At 41.1% G+C, this 17,383-nt stretch overlaps 1 protein-coding gene and 1 long non-coding RNA gene across 3 annotated transcripts; one reads left to right on the forward strand and one right to left on the reverse strand.

Moving 5' to 3' along the window:
- Positions 1-138: 138 nt before the first annotated feature.
- On the reverse strand, positions 139-6,502 carry LOC309489434 (citrate synthase-lysine N-methyltransferase CSKMT, mitochondrial-like; the record flags this gene model as incomplete). Its single annotated transcript, XM_082158219.1, has 3 exons — positions 6,263-6,502; positions 5,752-5,923; positions 139-655 (listed from the first exon to the last, which is right to left on the reverse strand). Exons 1-3 carry the CDS (start codon positions 6,348-6,350, stop codon positions 139-141), a joined length of 777 nt encoding a protein of 258 aa, XP_082014345.1. The 5' UTR covers positions 6,351-6,502.
- Positions 6,470-14,190, forward strand: LOC309489444. 2 transcript variants are annotated; one of them, XR_014202417.1, is made up of 4 exons: positions 6,470-6,539; positions 10,926-11,024; positions 11,108-11,226; positions 13,740-14,190. It is a non-coding gene; the product is annotated as an uncharacterized lncRNA (long non-coding RNA). The 2 variants fall into 2 exon arrangements; XR_014202418.1 differs by lacking the exon at positions 6,470-6,539 and adding an exon at positions 10,110-10,128.
- The last annotated feature ends 3,193 nt before the right edge of the window (positions 14,191-17,383 follow it).

Below are 17,383 nucleotides of genomic sequence, written 5' to 3' on the forward strand. Positions count from 1 at the left end.
ACTTGGCAAGTTGTACATGGTGCAAAAAAGCTTCTTTTTTTTTTTTTTTTTTAAATCATCAGTGCTCTATTATTAGACAGACTGTTTTGTCACATAGAAACCCTTTTAGAAGGAAGAGACATTTGAATGCATTGTCTTTTAAGAGTGGGGGTTTGTACAAGGAGAAATCTCATAGCAAAAATAGCTGACCCCTCTCAATTCTCCCACCTCTCGAACTCCTACATCAGCTGTCAGTTCTGCTCCTCTAACTTCTCTTTCTAGCCATACAAGCCTGGCATCAGTATCCTCATCTGAGAACTGTAAGAGAATCCCTGAGGGCTTTAGCACCTGTAAGCATTGCCTCAATATCTGTCCAGCCTTAGCTTGACCTTCTTTAGACCTAACCAAAGCATCAGTAGTACCCTTGTCCAGTATCATGTCCAGGCTTCTGGTCCCAAAGTGTCCTCTTAAATGTGTGCAGTCAAGTTCCAGGAAAGCAAGAGCAGAGGATGGGTTGCATGGCTGTTCTGAAGCAGAATTAGTGTGCTTCTCCATAAGTCTCACTGCCACCGGGGAGATATCAGCACAAGTAACCTTCACAGCACACGGAGATGCTCTGTAGATACAGGGTCCTGATGCGGATGTGCCACAACCCATGTCTAAGATGTTGAATGGGCTGTTGTAAACTCAGAATCGAAGACCAGGAGACTTTTGGGATCACGTTCAAGAAGTTATTTCTTTATTGAGGACTTCGCGTTGACGTGGCTGCAGTTCTTCAAAAAGTCTAACTAAATCATTATACATTGTAGCTATATACATTCCAAGGGGGAGGGATTACATAGAGGCGGGAACTCTGAATAAAGCATGCAAATGAAGTGGGAACACACCCTACTCTGAGAGCACTACCAGTCCCATTGAATCAGCATAACTATTCACATGCTGATATTGGCCAGGAACTCCGGTTCCAAGGGCCATCCCAGAGCCATTAAAGACAAAGGTGAACGATTCAATGTCTGGGCTCCGAAAGGTGAGAATCTCAGTGATCTGACTCATTTAAAACACAATAGAGATTGCAACTTTTCTGACATCTTAACCTTAAAAGCTAAAATCAGTATTCTTCACCGTGATGTTATGTAAGGAAGCATATCTGAAATAGATTCTTAAATTTGTAACCCTTCAGTCCCCTCTTTGAGAGTTCTTAAAAACTCTCACAAAATACAAATTTAGACACTTAAAAGTCCATTCTTGTAACTTGAAAAAGTTACAGGCACAAGCATGATCTGTGTTGTTCATCTGTAATTGCATGCTGACACAGAAACAAAACATGCAATTAGGGTCCGTGAAGTCTCTGCGTTGTGTATTTTTTTTCTTTTGGGATAGTTCGTTCAGCAGTTGGTCTAGTTGTCTTCTTGAGGTTGTGGCTTCATATGCAGGTGAGACGGTCGTTGCATATGGATCTCGGAACAGCCATCAAGTGGTATCTGTACAGAGGAAGAAAGAAAACAGAAAACAGAGCAGTATTTCTTCAAAACACTAAGGTTGTAGCAGTTTAAACACTATGGTTCTATCGTTTTCAGGGTCTACTGTGGTCGTTTTATTCTTTCCCTGTTTCTTAATTGATTTGAGACACCTAAAAGGAACAGTGAGGTGAGGATGGACTATGGTTGGGAAAGGCCTATAAAGGAATCTTCACCACAGGGTTGGCCCCCGAAAGCCTGTTGCTTCCAGTTCTTCCTGGGCTCCTCACTGGTCCATGTGTCCTATCCTATCCCTGTAGGGGAAACAACTGTACAGTGTGTGAGAAAATTGGCACTTCCCATTCTCCAGTGAAACATCAGTCTTAAAAGACATCATATAGAGCATGGGGGTCTGACTGGAATATTTACATTTACATTTACATTTAGTCATTTAGCAGACGCCCTTATCCAAAGCGACTTACAAATTAGGACTAAGTTCAGCGAGTCATCATAAAGAGGCAAAAGCAACAACAACGCAGGAAGTGCTCAAAATACGAAGTTCTGGTATTATTCAGAGTAGCATAAGGCTGATAAGTGATGTTTCAAAGGGAAAGGATTTTTTTTTTTTTTTTTTTTTTTTTTATAAGGTTAAGTGCTCACGGAAGAGATTGGTTTTCAGCTGTTTTTTGAATGTTGTCAGGGATTCTGCATTCCGGATGAGGGTGGGGAGAGCGTTCCACCAGCATGGAACTGTAAATGAGAATGTTCTGGAAAGTGATTTTGTGGCTTTCTGTGATGGAACCACGAGACGTCGCTCGTTGACCGATCGTAGGTGTCTGGTAGGGATGTAGACTCGTAGGAGTGAGTGAAAGTAGGAGGGAGCTGAGCCTGTGATAGTTCTGTAAGCAAGCATCAGTGCCTTGAACTTGATGCGAGCAGCTAGAGGTAGCCAGTGCAGAGAGATGAACAGAGGAGTGACGTGGGCCCTCTTGGGCTCGTTGAAGACAAGACGAGCTGCAGCATTCTGGATCATCTGTAGGGGTTTGGTCGCACATGCTGGGAGTCCAGCCAGAAGGGCATTGCAGTAGTCAAGCCTAGAGATGACCAGGGCCTGGACGATAAGTTGTGTTGCATGCTCAGTTAGGAAAGGCCTGATCTTCCTGATGTTGTGCAGTGCAAACCTGCATGATCGAGCTGTCTTTGAAATGTGATCTGTGAAGGTCAGCTGGTCATCAAACGTTACTCCAAGATTTCTGACCGATCTTGATGGGGTGATTAATGATGACTCTAGCTGGATGGTGAAGTCGTGCTGTAGAGACGGATTGGCAGGGAGGACGAGAAGCTCAGTCTTTGCCAGGTTGAGCTGCAGGTGGTGTTCCTTCATCCATGTGGAGATGTCCGCCAGACAGCTTGAGACCCGTGCAGCTACTGTGGGATCATCTGGTTGAAAGGAGAGGAAGAGCTGTGTGTCATCAGCATAGCAGTGGTAGGAAAAACCGTGTGCCTGTATGATGTGTCCCAGTGATGTGGTGTAGATGGAGAAGAGGAGGGGACCAAGAACTGAACCCTGGGGAACCCCTGTGGTCAGCTGATGTGCTCTGGATACCTCGCCTCTCCATGCGACCTTGAAGGACCTACCTGTGAGATAGGACTCAAACCAGTGGAGTGAAGTTCCTGTGATGCCCAGTGATGAGAGGGTGGACAGAAGGATCTGATGATTCACCGTGTCGAAGGCAGCAGACAGATCCAGGAGAATGAGGACTGAAGATATTTCTATATTTCTGTGGTATAACATTTAAGGCTGTGAGTTTTCTGAATGTCCCCCAAACAAAGACTGTGACAGTCACTTTCCTTTTGTTCTATTAAACAAAAATAAGTCTTTCATCTTTGTTGTAAGTTACTGGGGAGATTAAGCAATCACAGCCTAAATGGTTAACACCTTATCAAGTTGCCCCACGAGTTTAACGAGGAGGGGAGGGGCTGCTTCAGAATATCAAGCAGGCTAAGCAGAAGCTGGTTAACCTTGTTAACTTGTCTTAAGTTATTTTTGTTTTTTCTACATTCTTTTCCAAAATGTCCGTGCTTGCCACAGTAAGAACAACTGGCTTCTCTAGGACTTTTGCGTTTCTTTGGCTTCTCTGAGTTGACCATAACAGAAACTGCTGCAATTCTTACTCTCTCTTTGACATCAGAATCTCTTTCCCAAATAGCTAAACTTTCTAGGTTACTTCTGAGAGTTGTTTTAGCCCACGTAATATCTAGGAATGGCAAGGCTGTTCTGTACTCAGCTACAAGACCATCTGCCCAAATTCGGATTAGAGCTCCTTTGTCAGCTAACACACTTTCGGAATCATCCACTATTCCACTGTACGTTACCGCTACCTGACAGAACCTCTCAGTATATTCACTCACAGTTTCTTCTTTCTCTTGTACACAGCTAGTAACTCTCGACCAATCGATTTTGGGTCCTAAGATATTCTTTAGGATTTTCAAAACACCTTCTCTTAAATCGCCTTTACTGACATGTTGCAGTTCGGAAGTAACAGCAGACTCAAAATTGTTGAATTCAGATTCAGTTAGAATTTGTGACATCAGCTGTGTGACTTCCGGCAACGACATGTCGTAAAGATGCATTTTACTGAACAATGCTCTTCTAAATTTAGAAAAATTTGTACGTGCTGAGGGTAAACTCTGGGAGAGTCTATCTATATCCTTAGGACCTAAAGATGTTTTTGCAACCGTTTGTATTTGGACAACAGAAGAGTTCGGAGTAACACTTTTAGTTCCCTGAGATCTTCTCCTAGCCCCACAAACCTGCACTGAATCTACAGGCTGATCAGTTACTGATTGGATGGCTACATCTGTTTCAAAGAAAGCTTTTAAGTCAGGATAATTGTTATCAGGCTGACTAACTTCTTCCACATCAGTTTTTTCTGCATCTTTGTTACGGTTTACTTTCTTAGTCAACGAAGATATTCTAGCACAGAGCTCTTTGATCTGTTTCTCTAGCTCGGAGTTGCGCTTAGACTGTTCTGTAGCTAGGGTTAAACCAAATTCTCGGTGACAACAGATAAAACTTTTCACACTGTTCTTGCGAATACTTTCTCCTAGTACCTTCTTACAATCTTCGATTGACCAAACTTTGCCTGGATCAATGCCAAATTTCTTTGTTAAATTCAATCTGACTTCCTCAGTCACGATTGAGTCCATGTGCTCTGATAACAAAGACTTGAATTCACTATCTGTCCAAAAAGGTGTAATCTGTCTAGTACTTTTCCTAAACATTTTGTGAATTTCTATGTTACCACACAAACAAACACTAAACTTCTCTCTACTGTCTTACAAACAGAGGGTACAATCTTATTAGCACATGATGCTAATCTTCTCTAGCTTACAAAGGACAGGCCTTCTCTAGCAAGAGGATACACACAATATTAACATGTAACTGTTAAACTTCCCTGCCTGAACAACAAAGGATAAATTTCATCTCTAAAAGACAACTTTAGAGGATAACTTAGTTAACAAAACCCTGCAGCTGTTTGTTAACTTCTTCTCTGTCGTCGCAGAGGAAAACTATTTTGTACTGGTCTGCAAAGGTTCTTTAGATGGATTGAAACTCACCAAGTCTTTCGTTTGTAGAGAAAGATTCCGTCTGGAAAAATTCAGTCTTTGAGATCTTTTTTGAGCTTGAAGTTTTCAATCTGGATTCAGAAGATTCAGTCTGGAACTTAGTCAGGCTTTGTTGAGATCTTTGAGCTTGAAGTTTCAAGATTCAGTTTCCTTTTTTCTCCATCCGGGTCACACGGCACCATCTGTTGTAAAGTTTTCTTTTATCGAAGCAGAGACCAGGAGACAGTTGGGATCACGTTCAAACAGAAGAGTTTCTTTATTTGAGCGCGGCTGCGGTTTCTTCCAACATAATCTAAAGTATATACATTTACATGGTGTCTTTATAGGCATTTTAGGAGGAGGGACTTTTGAAGGGGGAGACAAATTCAAACAAAGCATGTAAATGAGTATACAGGTTAAGGAACCGCCCCAGACCGGCAGTCTCAATTTAATCAGCATACCTATTCAAATGCTGATATTGGCCAGGAACTCCGGTTCCAAGGGCCATCCCAGAGCCATTAAAGACAAAGGTGAACGATTCAATGTCTGGGCTCCGAAAGGTGAGAATCTCAGTGATCTGACTCATTTAAAACACAATAGAGATTGCAACTTTGCTGACATCTTAACCTTAAAAGCTAAAATCAGTATTCTTCACCGTGATGTTATGTAAGGAAGCATATCTGAAATAGATTCTTAAATTTGTAACCCTTCAGGGCCATGGTGGGAATGAGACATAGTCCCAAGTACAGGAAGAATGAAGTCCTTGACTGAATGAAATCCGAAGAACCATTCAAAATTCTTGAATTGGCCTTTGCTTCCATTTTCTGTGTAGAATCTGTCCCATGTTGCTTTTTTGTCCATGTTTTCAATCCACTCATCTGTGAACACCAGTTATACATAATTAGCATATAGACTAAAAATACATATTTTTACCCTCTAACTTACAAGTATTTTTAAAGATGATGTACGCGAATAATTGAAACTACTACATGGCAAATATGACTGAAAAAGAAAGCAGACCACGGGGCCCTTTGCTTGTGGCAGACAGCTGTTTAGAAACTTGTCTGGAAATGGTAATTAAAGTTGCTATTCCGATTTGTGCAGTTTTGGCGCATGTGGACGTTAAATACAAGTATTTTCTATGTCCCTGTCCCAAAAGTGTCAATCAAATTGAATCTCTAGACCTAAGTAAAACTCTTGACAAAGAAAACACGTACTTGTCAAACTAGTATGGTGCCATCTGTGAGCCCCCGCCAGCTTTTGAAGGGTCCTTAGAGACACTGCAAGTCTTTTAAATGACAACATTTTAAATACCCAGTTTAGGTAAAGGCATTCAAGATAAACCAAAACACCGGCAGCATGTGTGATTCTGTGACTGACTGAACTGAATGACACGACCCGGAAATGTACATGAGAGAGGGGGCGGTGGATGGAAGAAGAACTCGATCAAGATGGCGGATGAGCAGCAAGAATCATCACAGGTAGAGATGGAGGGTAAGTGCAAAAATAACATTTCCTCGCGCAGTTTTAAAGATTAGTGGCACGCGAAAACAAAACATCTGCACGATGGAGCTTGCATTAGGGCAAAGAATATGTTTTGACTGCTGCACGAGCAGGAGGAGGAATGCAGAGCAGGAGCATTACATTAGCTGCACAAAGAGTTAACGGGGCTCATCTAACAACAACAAAAAACAGCCTTCCTAACATTTTTTTTTGTCAAATTTTAGTTAGGAAAATATTTTATTTTACGCTTTTATTTTAAACAAAAAATTGAATAGTAGCCCTATTTGCCAATCAGCTGTAGACTATAATATTCTCTTATATTTCTTACATTCACTCAGTATATTAAGTAAGTGGTATATGTATTTGTATTGTTGTTGTATGGTAACGGTTACGGACGTTTAGGATACTGAGTTACTGACTCATTACACGCGACTTTGTTTACATTTCGTCGGATTGTGAAATGACAAGAGAATCACTGAGGGGAAAGAACTGAACTCCAGTATTAGCAACTGTCAACTGGGTCAGGTCCAGTTCTTGTGTGGCAGGTTTCTAAAACTTTTATGACTTTTATCGTTTTTGCATGACGAAGCCATTATGGCACAACAGGACCGCATTCAGGCACGGCGCCAGGATTTTTTCTCAACTGGTGCTAATGGGGAGCTGGACCGATACGTGGGGGTGCTAAGAAAACAATTGATTTTCATTACTTAAGTTACTCTATAATATAGAGGTTCTTGTTTTTTCAATAAAAGCAGCTATGATACACAGCACTTTAACTGGATTTGGCCAAAGAATAGTCAACAAAATAACTAAGCCTAAAATTAAAAACGTTAAATAAAAAAATTAAAAACGTTATCCAATCACTGCTTAACTGCTTAAAAAATATTGACTAGTATAGGCTACTGTTATATTAACTGTGCGTATACATAATATAGATTTTAATAGCTTGATACTCTTTAAATATTTTGTTACATTATTAAAAGTTTCGGTGCATAGGACAGACCTATCCGCGATCGCTCTCCATGGTTCTGACCAAAGAAGAGAGCTTTGGAATCTCCATTACGCATCATACCTGGGCTGCATTTTCCGATAACATTGTCTCTTATCGCGCTACAAAGACTCTTAAGGTATAGCTTAACTAAAGGTATACTACCACTAAAGGTATATCATTGCTAGGCGTCTTCAGGGCTATCATCTACTCGCGAGGCAGAGGCGCTGAAAGGCAGAGGCGCTGGCGCCCTCCTAGCAACGGCGCTGTTTTTGGTAAAACATGATTTTGACCACTTCATTAAGTTTTGTTTTATAGAAAACTCTTTTTAAAAGATTTTCGTTTTGTATAAATTGTATCTTAATTTTGATCAATGTTTTATCAATCAATTGCCCGTATTTAATTAATAAGAATCAAATATATAGCAGACAATGTAATAAGGAGCCTTGCATTGCACGTGAACCGGAGGGCGCCGAAACTCAGCTTGTGCCTCACAGATTTGAGAAATATAGGCTATATATTACAGAAAGTTTGAAATGTCTACTTTTAAACGAAAATGTTCAAACCAAAATAAATAGGCTACTCTCTGATTATGTAATCCAAATGAAATGTGCATTTCTCTGGCGTTCATGGCGAGTCCGCATCGTCAACTTCATCTTTGCAGCGACACAGAGAACACCAGTTTATTACTAAACAATTAAATGTCTCCTTGCTAATTTAGACACATTCATAATCATTACTTTAACCGTTTTTTTGTGGCAAGTTTTATGCGTGCGGCTTATTATCCTGTAGGCTAGCCTATTTAATTAAATTAATATAAAGGGGCGATTTGTCCACGAATGGCTTAAATGAACAACTACTAGTCGACTAGAAAAAAAATTAGTCGGAGGCTCCCTTATTCCACATATTTTCGAACCAACAGGCCATTCTGTGTTGGGGGAGCGACCGTGAGAGGAGCGTAATATTCAGAAATGCGCTCTCCGCTCACGAGCTCTGATCGGAACAAACCCGAACCACACTGTCTGCTGAACTTGCGCAGAAACATCAAAATAGACATAGCCAGCGGGTCAGGAAGCGGGTCGGGTAACCTACAATATTTTCTTTTTCTTTTTTTGCGGTCCGAGTTGCGGGCGGGTTAGTTGAAAACGTCGGTCGGGTGCGGGTTATTTATAGCCTACATTGACCCGCGCATCACTGGTGTCTAATGATTCGGATCACAACGTCAAAAATAGAATTAATAATATACAACGCCACAGCAAGAAAAACAAACACCCTGTAGCCTACCTGTTAAAAATGAACTGGGCAAAAAACAGCTAGGCCTATCTGTTATGCCAAGTTCTGTAAAAGAACATTGTAATTAACGTTATTTCGCATTGTTTGTAATTTCTTGTTGTTGACTCAATAATAAACTGCAATTTCAGAGTTGGATCTGTTTGTTTGTGTTTCATATTAATATTACATTATGTAAAACGTCCAACTGTTTACGAATCAAAATCCGGACATACTGTGATGCATGTATGAATGATCTACTAAGTTAGTAATGTAATAGCCTCTATAGAGCCCGAATTTGCTTTTATATAAGTTAACCTTGTTTACGTTACTTTACGACCTGCAACATATCATGACTGCACTCTGCACACATATAACGTTACTTTACTGTAAATCAAAGATTTGACGATGGATTATGTGGGAAGCCTTAGTAGGCTACCTCTGACCGTGGCGATTATATTAAAAAACTTACTCTCAGCAATGGTGAGATCTTGCCGGATCCCTATACAATAATACCTGACGATCTTTGGATTGTGGATGACAAGAGCCCCTTTCACACAGCGCTTTGAACCCGGCAAATTGCCGGCAAATTGCCAGAGCGCCTTCTGTGTGAACGCAAACTTGACCCGGGATTTATGCCGGGATCGATGCCGGGTCGGGACCTAGTAACATTGCCGTGTTCAGTCCCGGAACGTGCGCTGTGTGAACAAAAGCCGTAATAATGCCGTGTCGTAGTGATGACGCTGAAGCCGGGATCGCTCGCCAGCTGTGAAACGGTACGTAAAGCGCAATTTTATGATCGAATCAGAGAAAAAAATGCACAAGCGTGGTTTCTCGAGAGAGAGATCGCAGCTCATAAGCAAACTTAAGACGCTGCTGAGATTACAAGTCACATCGATGTCACGTGTCTTTACGGCATTTTTACGGGTTGTGTGTGAACGCACTCTCAAATCACTGGCAGTGTGAATGAACCAAAATCAAACGAACCCGGGTCAAATCCCGGGTCACTTTATCCGTGTATTTTCCGGAATCTCTGTGTGAAAGGGGCTTAAGTGTGTATACAAGAGAAATGATTAGAGCGTACAAATCCCTTGATGCATGCATACAACTACGCGCTATGTGGTCATGTGGTCATGTGCAGCTCGTCAAATACTTTGATGCTGCACCGGATTTTTGCGTGTTGAGGTCAGATGTACGAACTAAGAGCGCGGGTCTTTTGCCCCCTGGTTGCGTGGGCTTAACTGGGGCTACACAGATTTTTGACGGGGCTTTAGCGCCCCCTAGCCCCGGTGTAGCGCCGTGCTTGACCGCATTCAGCAAGAGGTGAGGGATCAGAGTAATGACTAAATGTCTCATTTAAAAGAAGCCTTGTAATGGTAACTGTTGTCAAAATACCCTTTTTTTTTCCAATTATGAAGAGTTGTTCTCAAGCTGTATCCACTCTCTTTTTTTATTCTATACAATTAAGGAGATGTGCTGTCACTGTCACACTCCAAAATTAAAATTAAAACCCCCTGGCTGAAAGTAGTATGCTGGAGTCTTCTGAACCTATACCATGGCTTTAAACAGTCCTAATTTAAAGATTAAGCATGTAATTTCTGTCATTAACATCATCAAATGGAATTGCCTGAAGGCCTGTTTACACCAAAAAATGATTATTATAACACGCCAACTGACAATAATGTTCAGTTTATTCTAACCATGCTGCAGAGTTATGTTGTCTGCTGCTTTAAATGCTTGACCTCTTTAAAGTCATAGGATTCTGATTGCCTGTAAAATGGTTTTATCGCTCATCAGCTGGGAAAAAAATCCTATCGTTTCTCTGTGACATTGTTATAGTTGTGGTCTGGACTGCGTTATTGTCTTTAAAGTAAAAAAAAAAAACCTTTATCATTATATTTATCATTCTTGGTGTGAACTGCCCTTTAGACTTATAGCATAAAAGTCATTTGAATTGCTTTTGTAGAGATTGACAGCATCTTTCCCTTTCACATTCATTGTGTGGAAAAGAGCAGAGCTGCTCTGTATGCCACTGAAGAAAGAAAGTCACACATGTTTGGAACAATATGAGGGTGAGTAAATGAACTATCCCTCTTATTGTGTGTGTTTTGTTTTGATAGATAGCCACCACTAACCCTTTAGTGTCGGACATACAAGATCTCTCTGTGCTTAAGGGTGAATATGCTGCAGAGGACACCATTTACCAGCTCAAGATAAAGGTCACCACAGTTTCATGAGCTTACTTAGCAAGTGCCCGAAACCTTCTGTATAAATGTTTCTCTTACATGCGTCTTGTTCATAGGACCTTCACAAAAAGTATGCGCGCATTCGGAAGACACGGCCGGATGGAAATTGTTTCTACAGAGCTTTTGGATTTGCACATTTGGAGACACTACTGGAAGACAGCAAAGAGCTGCAAAGGTAGTTTTACTGTTTTTCTGGGTTGCTTAAAGCAGATATCATTGCCTTTGTTTGGAAATTATACACCAATTCAGGAGATAGCAGCAACCTTAGTTACGTGAAGTGCAATTTTGTATATTATGTATGGTGGGCGATCTTCCCAAATGAACATTGCGATCCACGTTCTGAATCACGATTTTCTCAATTTTGAGATTTACTCTTGAGAATATCCAGACTGGAACAACCCTATGGATTTATCTATTTGCATCATTTAAAACACAGTATTGCATTCAACAATCAGTTGTCAAAATAGTAATTAAACTCTGAGTTAAACTTAAAAACACTACATAGTCTTTAAAGGGGTGGTTCAGGATTTTCGACATCGGACCTCATTTTCAAGTGAGCCTGGTTGTTATTCATCAGTGGAGACAGTTTTCAAAAAAATTCATCCAGTCCTTACTTTTGGATAGTTCGCTGGTGCTAGGCTAGCGCGAGTCAAGGGTGCACGTTAGCCTGCCATTAAAAACAGTTTTACCCTCTCCACAGACCACCAAAAGCAAATAAATTATAACGCCAGACTATCGATGTAAATGTCTGTTTAGAGAATAATGTTAGAAATCAAGGTAAATACACTTGCGTGATTGTTATGTGGACCGGCTCTCTCGGTTTCCTAGGTAACCAAATATAACTCCGCCGCTGCTGTAGACTGCTTATAAATACAGGGAACAAATTATAACTAATGCAATGTGATGAAAGGGTAGTTTGATTTCTAACATTATTCTCTCAACAGACATTATATCGATAGTCTGGCGTTATAATTTATTTGCTTTTGGTGTACTGTGGAGTGGGTTAAACTGTTTTTAATGGCAGGCTAAAGGCCAATTTATACTTCTGGGTCGGGTTCGCGTAGAAGGTACGGCGTAGCATACGCATTGACGTGTACCATACGTCGTACCCTTCGCCGTACCCTGACGCGCACCTCCTCAAAAATGTAACTACGCGTCGCGGCGACGCGGACCGCAAGATCTGTGATTGGTCGGCTGGATAGCATCGCGTTTCCTCCTACGCATTTCCGGAATGATCTTCTGCACTCTGCACCGCCCGCCCGCCATTTTTAAATTCCGAAGATCAGTGAAGAGCCATGGAAACAGACCAAGTGACCGAGAGATTGCTTGAAGAAGTGCGGAAATACAGCCATCTGTATGACTCCTTCAGTCGCCATTGCTCGTAGAAACCTAAACTCAAAACAGCCGCGAGGAATGTAAACACAGTGGAACTGGAACATTAAAACCCACCCACGCCAACTAGCGTTTCGGCGGTGTAACTGCAGAGCAACACAGACATTCGCAGAAGTATAAATGCTCACGACGGCGTCGCCTACGTGCTTAGCCAACGACGTACACTACGGCGTACACTCGACGCAGAAGTATAATTTGGCCTTAACGTGCACGCGCTAGCCTAGCACCGGCGAACTATCCAAAAGTAAGGACTGGATGATTTTTTTTTTAAAACTGTCTCCACTGATGAATAACAACCAGGCTCACTTGAAAATGAGGTCCGATGTCGAAAATCCTGAACCACCCCTTTAAGACCGAATGCATGGATCTAATATGACACGCATCCAATTTCTTTCCCAACTGTTTATTCACTTAAGAAATAACTTACTGTCTTTATGTAAATACTTGCCAAGACATACATTTTGATATATTTTGGTGAATATTTGACCGTTTGCACGAATCTGAATCCCTGAGTATCCTTTGCTCGTCCATGTTCTGCTCCGTCTCGCAGCGCGTGCACAAAGCGCGTAGGGATCAGTCTCTTTTGCAGTTTCATGTACTTTATAAAATAAAGCATGTTATTTTACGGCAGTCATGTTACATAATTTAACTGAATTGGACGTTAATTTTAGGCTTTTGAGGGGCGAAACACCGCTTTAAAGGAAAGAAACAGCATGCGGCACAATGATCATTTTAACATGATTATCACGTTTTCATAATCGTTGAAACTTGATTCATCACACGGCCCTACTGCTGTTTTTCAACTGCGTCACCACGCATGAAAGACACATGATATACTTTGGCCAGTCAGCTCAACCATATAGAAGGAAGTCATTGCTGTATTTTTAACATTACGAGGACATAAAAGACCATGATCTCTACTATTCTTTTGAAAAGTAGATTTTGGACGTCTTACATTTACATTTATGCATTTGGCAGACGCTTTTATCCAAAGCGACTTACAGTGCACTTATTACAGGGACAATCCCCCTGGAGCAACATGGAGTAAAGTGTCTTGCTCAAGGACACACTGGTGGTGACTGCTGGGATCGAACCAGCAACCTTCGATTTACCAGTTTACCAGTTCAGTGGTTTAACCCACTAGACCACCATCTCCACGATCAATCACAATATAAAATCGTCAGATCGCCCACCCCTAATTGTATATTGTTTTACTTTCTGTCATTGTTTTAGCAGTGGATAAACCAGTTTATTGAATGCCTATTTATCAATCCTATCTCATTTTTGGCACTATAGGTTCAAAGCTGTGGCAGCTAAGAGCAAACTGGACCTTGTAAATCAGGGCTTCACTGAGTTCACTATGGGCTCTATGCACGCATCACTTCCGCATTGGCGTAAGGATGGTCGGACATTTCCGGTTAACGGAAGAAAACATTAAACCGTGACAGTCGACATTTACGATGGCGGAGACGAAGTTCACAAGGTGTTTGCTGGAGTTGCCGAAAGTGTCTGTTAACGATATCCGGAGGATCGTCCGGGCATCCAGTACGACACCACGTAGTAAATTAGATAAAGGCTTTACATTTTACGTTTCTTCATTTCTTTGCAACTTTGAAGGTAACGTTAATTTGCTAACGCTAGCTAGCCAGAGCTAGAAACCTAGCTTTGGTGTTTTAAGTCATGACTCTGTCCTGCATCAGGTTAACCATGCTTTAAATAAAGTTTAATTATGTGTATAAACCTCTCACTTCATGTGTTTGTACTTTTTTATTAAAGTATCAGGTAAAAACAGGGCAACAAATGAGATATCTGTGAGAGCCCACTGCTACCGCTCAATGAAGAAGCTAAAGCCACCACACCAGCTGAAAGTAGGACTAGTTATTTAACATGATTCATATACTCTTTGCAACACTGCATTTTGGTCGTTGCTTTTACCTTACCTAAACAGATATGCATGCCAGTTATGTATCCACCACCTCCAAAACTCCGAAGCTGCTGTCAGATTATGATGTTCCAAGGACACAAGTTTCCTATTGTGTATCAACAACACTCAATAACAGTTTATGTGATGTGTTAATCACAAAATTTCTTCTCTAACAATTTGACAACAGCTACTTGTGAAGTAGGCTATTCAACTATCCCGCTTGCTTGCAAGACTCCGTGGCTGAGCAGTGTGCACCCGCTTCCTTATTTGGGTTTTGGGTTGCCATGTTTAAGACAGAACATTTTAGGCTAAATTGAAAGTAAGTAATTGTGTATGTGTAGGGTGTATTTCATACACAATCTGGCAACCTGAAAAACGTCAGACTAACAGAAAAAATGAATGGATCCGTGATTTTAAAATTAAGTTTGATGGTCATGCAGATTACGTAAGTTTTCCGGGAGAAATAACAGAACGGGAGGGCGCTGGGAGATGACCTTGAAATACCGGGAGAAACTTGGGAAAAACGGGAGTGTTGGCAGGTATGTGGAAGACAGTATAGCCAAGTGGTGCAAGACAGTAGGAAATTGACGCAGAAAAGCACAAAAGTGACAGTAGACAAGTGGCTTACACCAATAAAAAGAAGAAAGAACAGGTTTTGCTCCTACTGCTGTTGCTGTATACCCTCTTCTTTCAAAACGCATTAAATTATGCTTCTGTGTATTTCAGATGACATTACGTGATTCACAGCCAGTTATGCTTGTTAAAAGCTACTGTTCCTGTGTGGCTGGATGTGGGATATGCAATCATTTGGTTGCTTTACTTTATCAGACTGCCCATTACTCTGAATGTGGCATGTCTGTCGTCCCTCCTGTACTTTCGTGCACTGAAACCGAGCAGAAGTGGCATAAACCACGAACAATCGTTTGTATCATTTCAATACCAAACAGTTGTATCACATGCATACTAGCATCTCTCCTAATACCATTTCATAAATAAATAGGGAGTGAAGCCAGGACCTGTGGATGCCATGGTTGTAGTAAAGCCCAAACCAGGTGCTACTTCGGCAAGCGGAATTAGGTATGCAGAGTCCAATTAAATAGGCAGATTACAATGTGTTGCGAAATATATGTTATTGATAGCTGTTAGATAATGGTGTATTTCCTAGTGAGTCTGTGTACTTTTCCTGCTGCGTAGTGACATCTTGGTTATCTCAAATGTCATGATCAGGCTGTACCGCTACGACGAAATACACAACGCAGTCGACTATTAGATAGTCTAAAGTCTATACAGTTACACCTAGAATTCATAAGAATCCTACAATGGCCTGATATTGTTATTCCAGATCTACACTTTACAAGGGATACAGTGGTGAGCTACCAGACCCATCAACCCTAAACCCACTACCTGCCTATGCTGACATGGAACCAGACTCTCTTCCCCTTATCTGCAGAATGAACATCACATCTGACAAACCACTCGTGGACTCCATTTTTGGCAAGGTACAAACTGGCAGTATCCTGTCATATCAACACCCACCACCTCCACCTGACAGTGTTGTCATCCATCAGGATGCACCACCGTTTCCAAAAGTGCCACTGGAAGGTTACCATCTACAACAAACAGAGTGTTCATTCGCCATCATGACGGATCAAGAAAAGCTGCACCTCAGTTCTCTGTCTGTGACTTTGACACAGTCACACCAGATTGAGGAAGCAACCCGAAGCCAAAGTGCAACACCCGAGTGGCATTCCCTAAGGAAGGAGAGAGTGACTGCTTCACATTTCCGGGAGGTAAGCCATGTAAGAGGTACAAGCACAGCAGAAAAACTGGCAGAAAGAATTATCAGAGGGACAAGACAAACACCGCTAATGAAAAGGGGGCTAGAAAAGGGGGCTAGAAATGGAAGCAGGTGCATTGAAGGACTATGCGGTTCTAAAAAATCTCAACCTGACCAAGTGTGGGCTAGTCGTGCACCCGGATGCACCTTGGCTGGGTGCATCGCCTGATGGGCTGGTATATGACCCACTTGAGCGACCATCATTTGGTCTGGTTGAAATGAAATGCCCAAATGTAGCCAGCTATATAGACTGCAAGTTCCTGAGATTTGACCATGGCCTACACAAATTGAAGGAGAGCCATTGTTATTATTGGCAAGTCCAGGGACAGTTACTCATCACAGGCATAGAATGGTGTGATTTTGTTGTTTGTGCCCACGATGACATTTTCGTGCAGCGCATTTACCGAGACAGCACTGTATTAAGCTCCCTGAAAGAGAGATGTGATTTGTTTTTCTTTAACACATACATGCCCAAATACCTCTCTATGAAAAGTAACTGAACAGACACATGAATTTTTGTATTATTGTACAATCGTTGTAAAGTTTATTTTGTCAACTGTCTTATTTACAACATTGTAATATTAATCGTCACTGTCACATATACAAATTGTAACATATCAAATTGTTAAATAAATTGTAATTGTAAAATAAGTAAAAATAAGTTTTGTACAATAAATTGTAAATTGTAAAATAAAAACAACATGAATTTAATTGGTAACACTTTATAATAACGCTCAGTTGTAAGTCATTTATAAGTGGTTAGTTAATGATGAACTAATAATTTACAAAACATTCATAAATGATTAGCAAGTGATATACTAACATTTTATATATGTTTTGTAAATGACTTGTAACGGAATTTACAAAACATACATAAAATGTTAGTATATCACTTGCTAATCATTTATGAATGTTTTGTAAATTATTAGTTCATCATTAACTTACCACTTATAAATGACGTTGTGCTGCCAACACTAGCCATTGGTTGCCCAGGCTTTAACCAAGGGCCCATTTTGATAGTTGACCAAAAGACATGCGACTGTGTAAAGTTGATTAATGCTGCCCGTCAATGAAAGAGGGATTTCTGTGCCGAATAGTTTATGTTCCTTAACCCTGCGAATGAGCCACTCAACATGGACTCTCAGTCTGGCAATAGATTGTGTCTTCCTGACCTGTGTC

The sequence above is a fragment of the Leuciscus leuciscus genome (assembly GCF_965113295.1).
Source record: "Leuciscus leuciscus genome assembly, chromosome: 2".
In the NCBI taxonomy this organism is placed as follows: domain Eukaryota; kingdom Metazoa; phylum Chordata; class Actinopteri; order Cypriniformes; family Leuciscidae; genus Leuciscus; species Leuciscus leuciscus.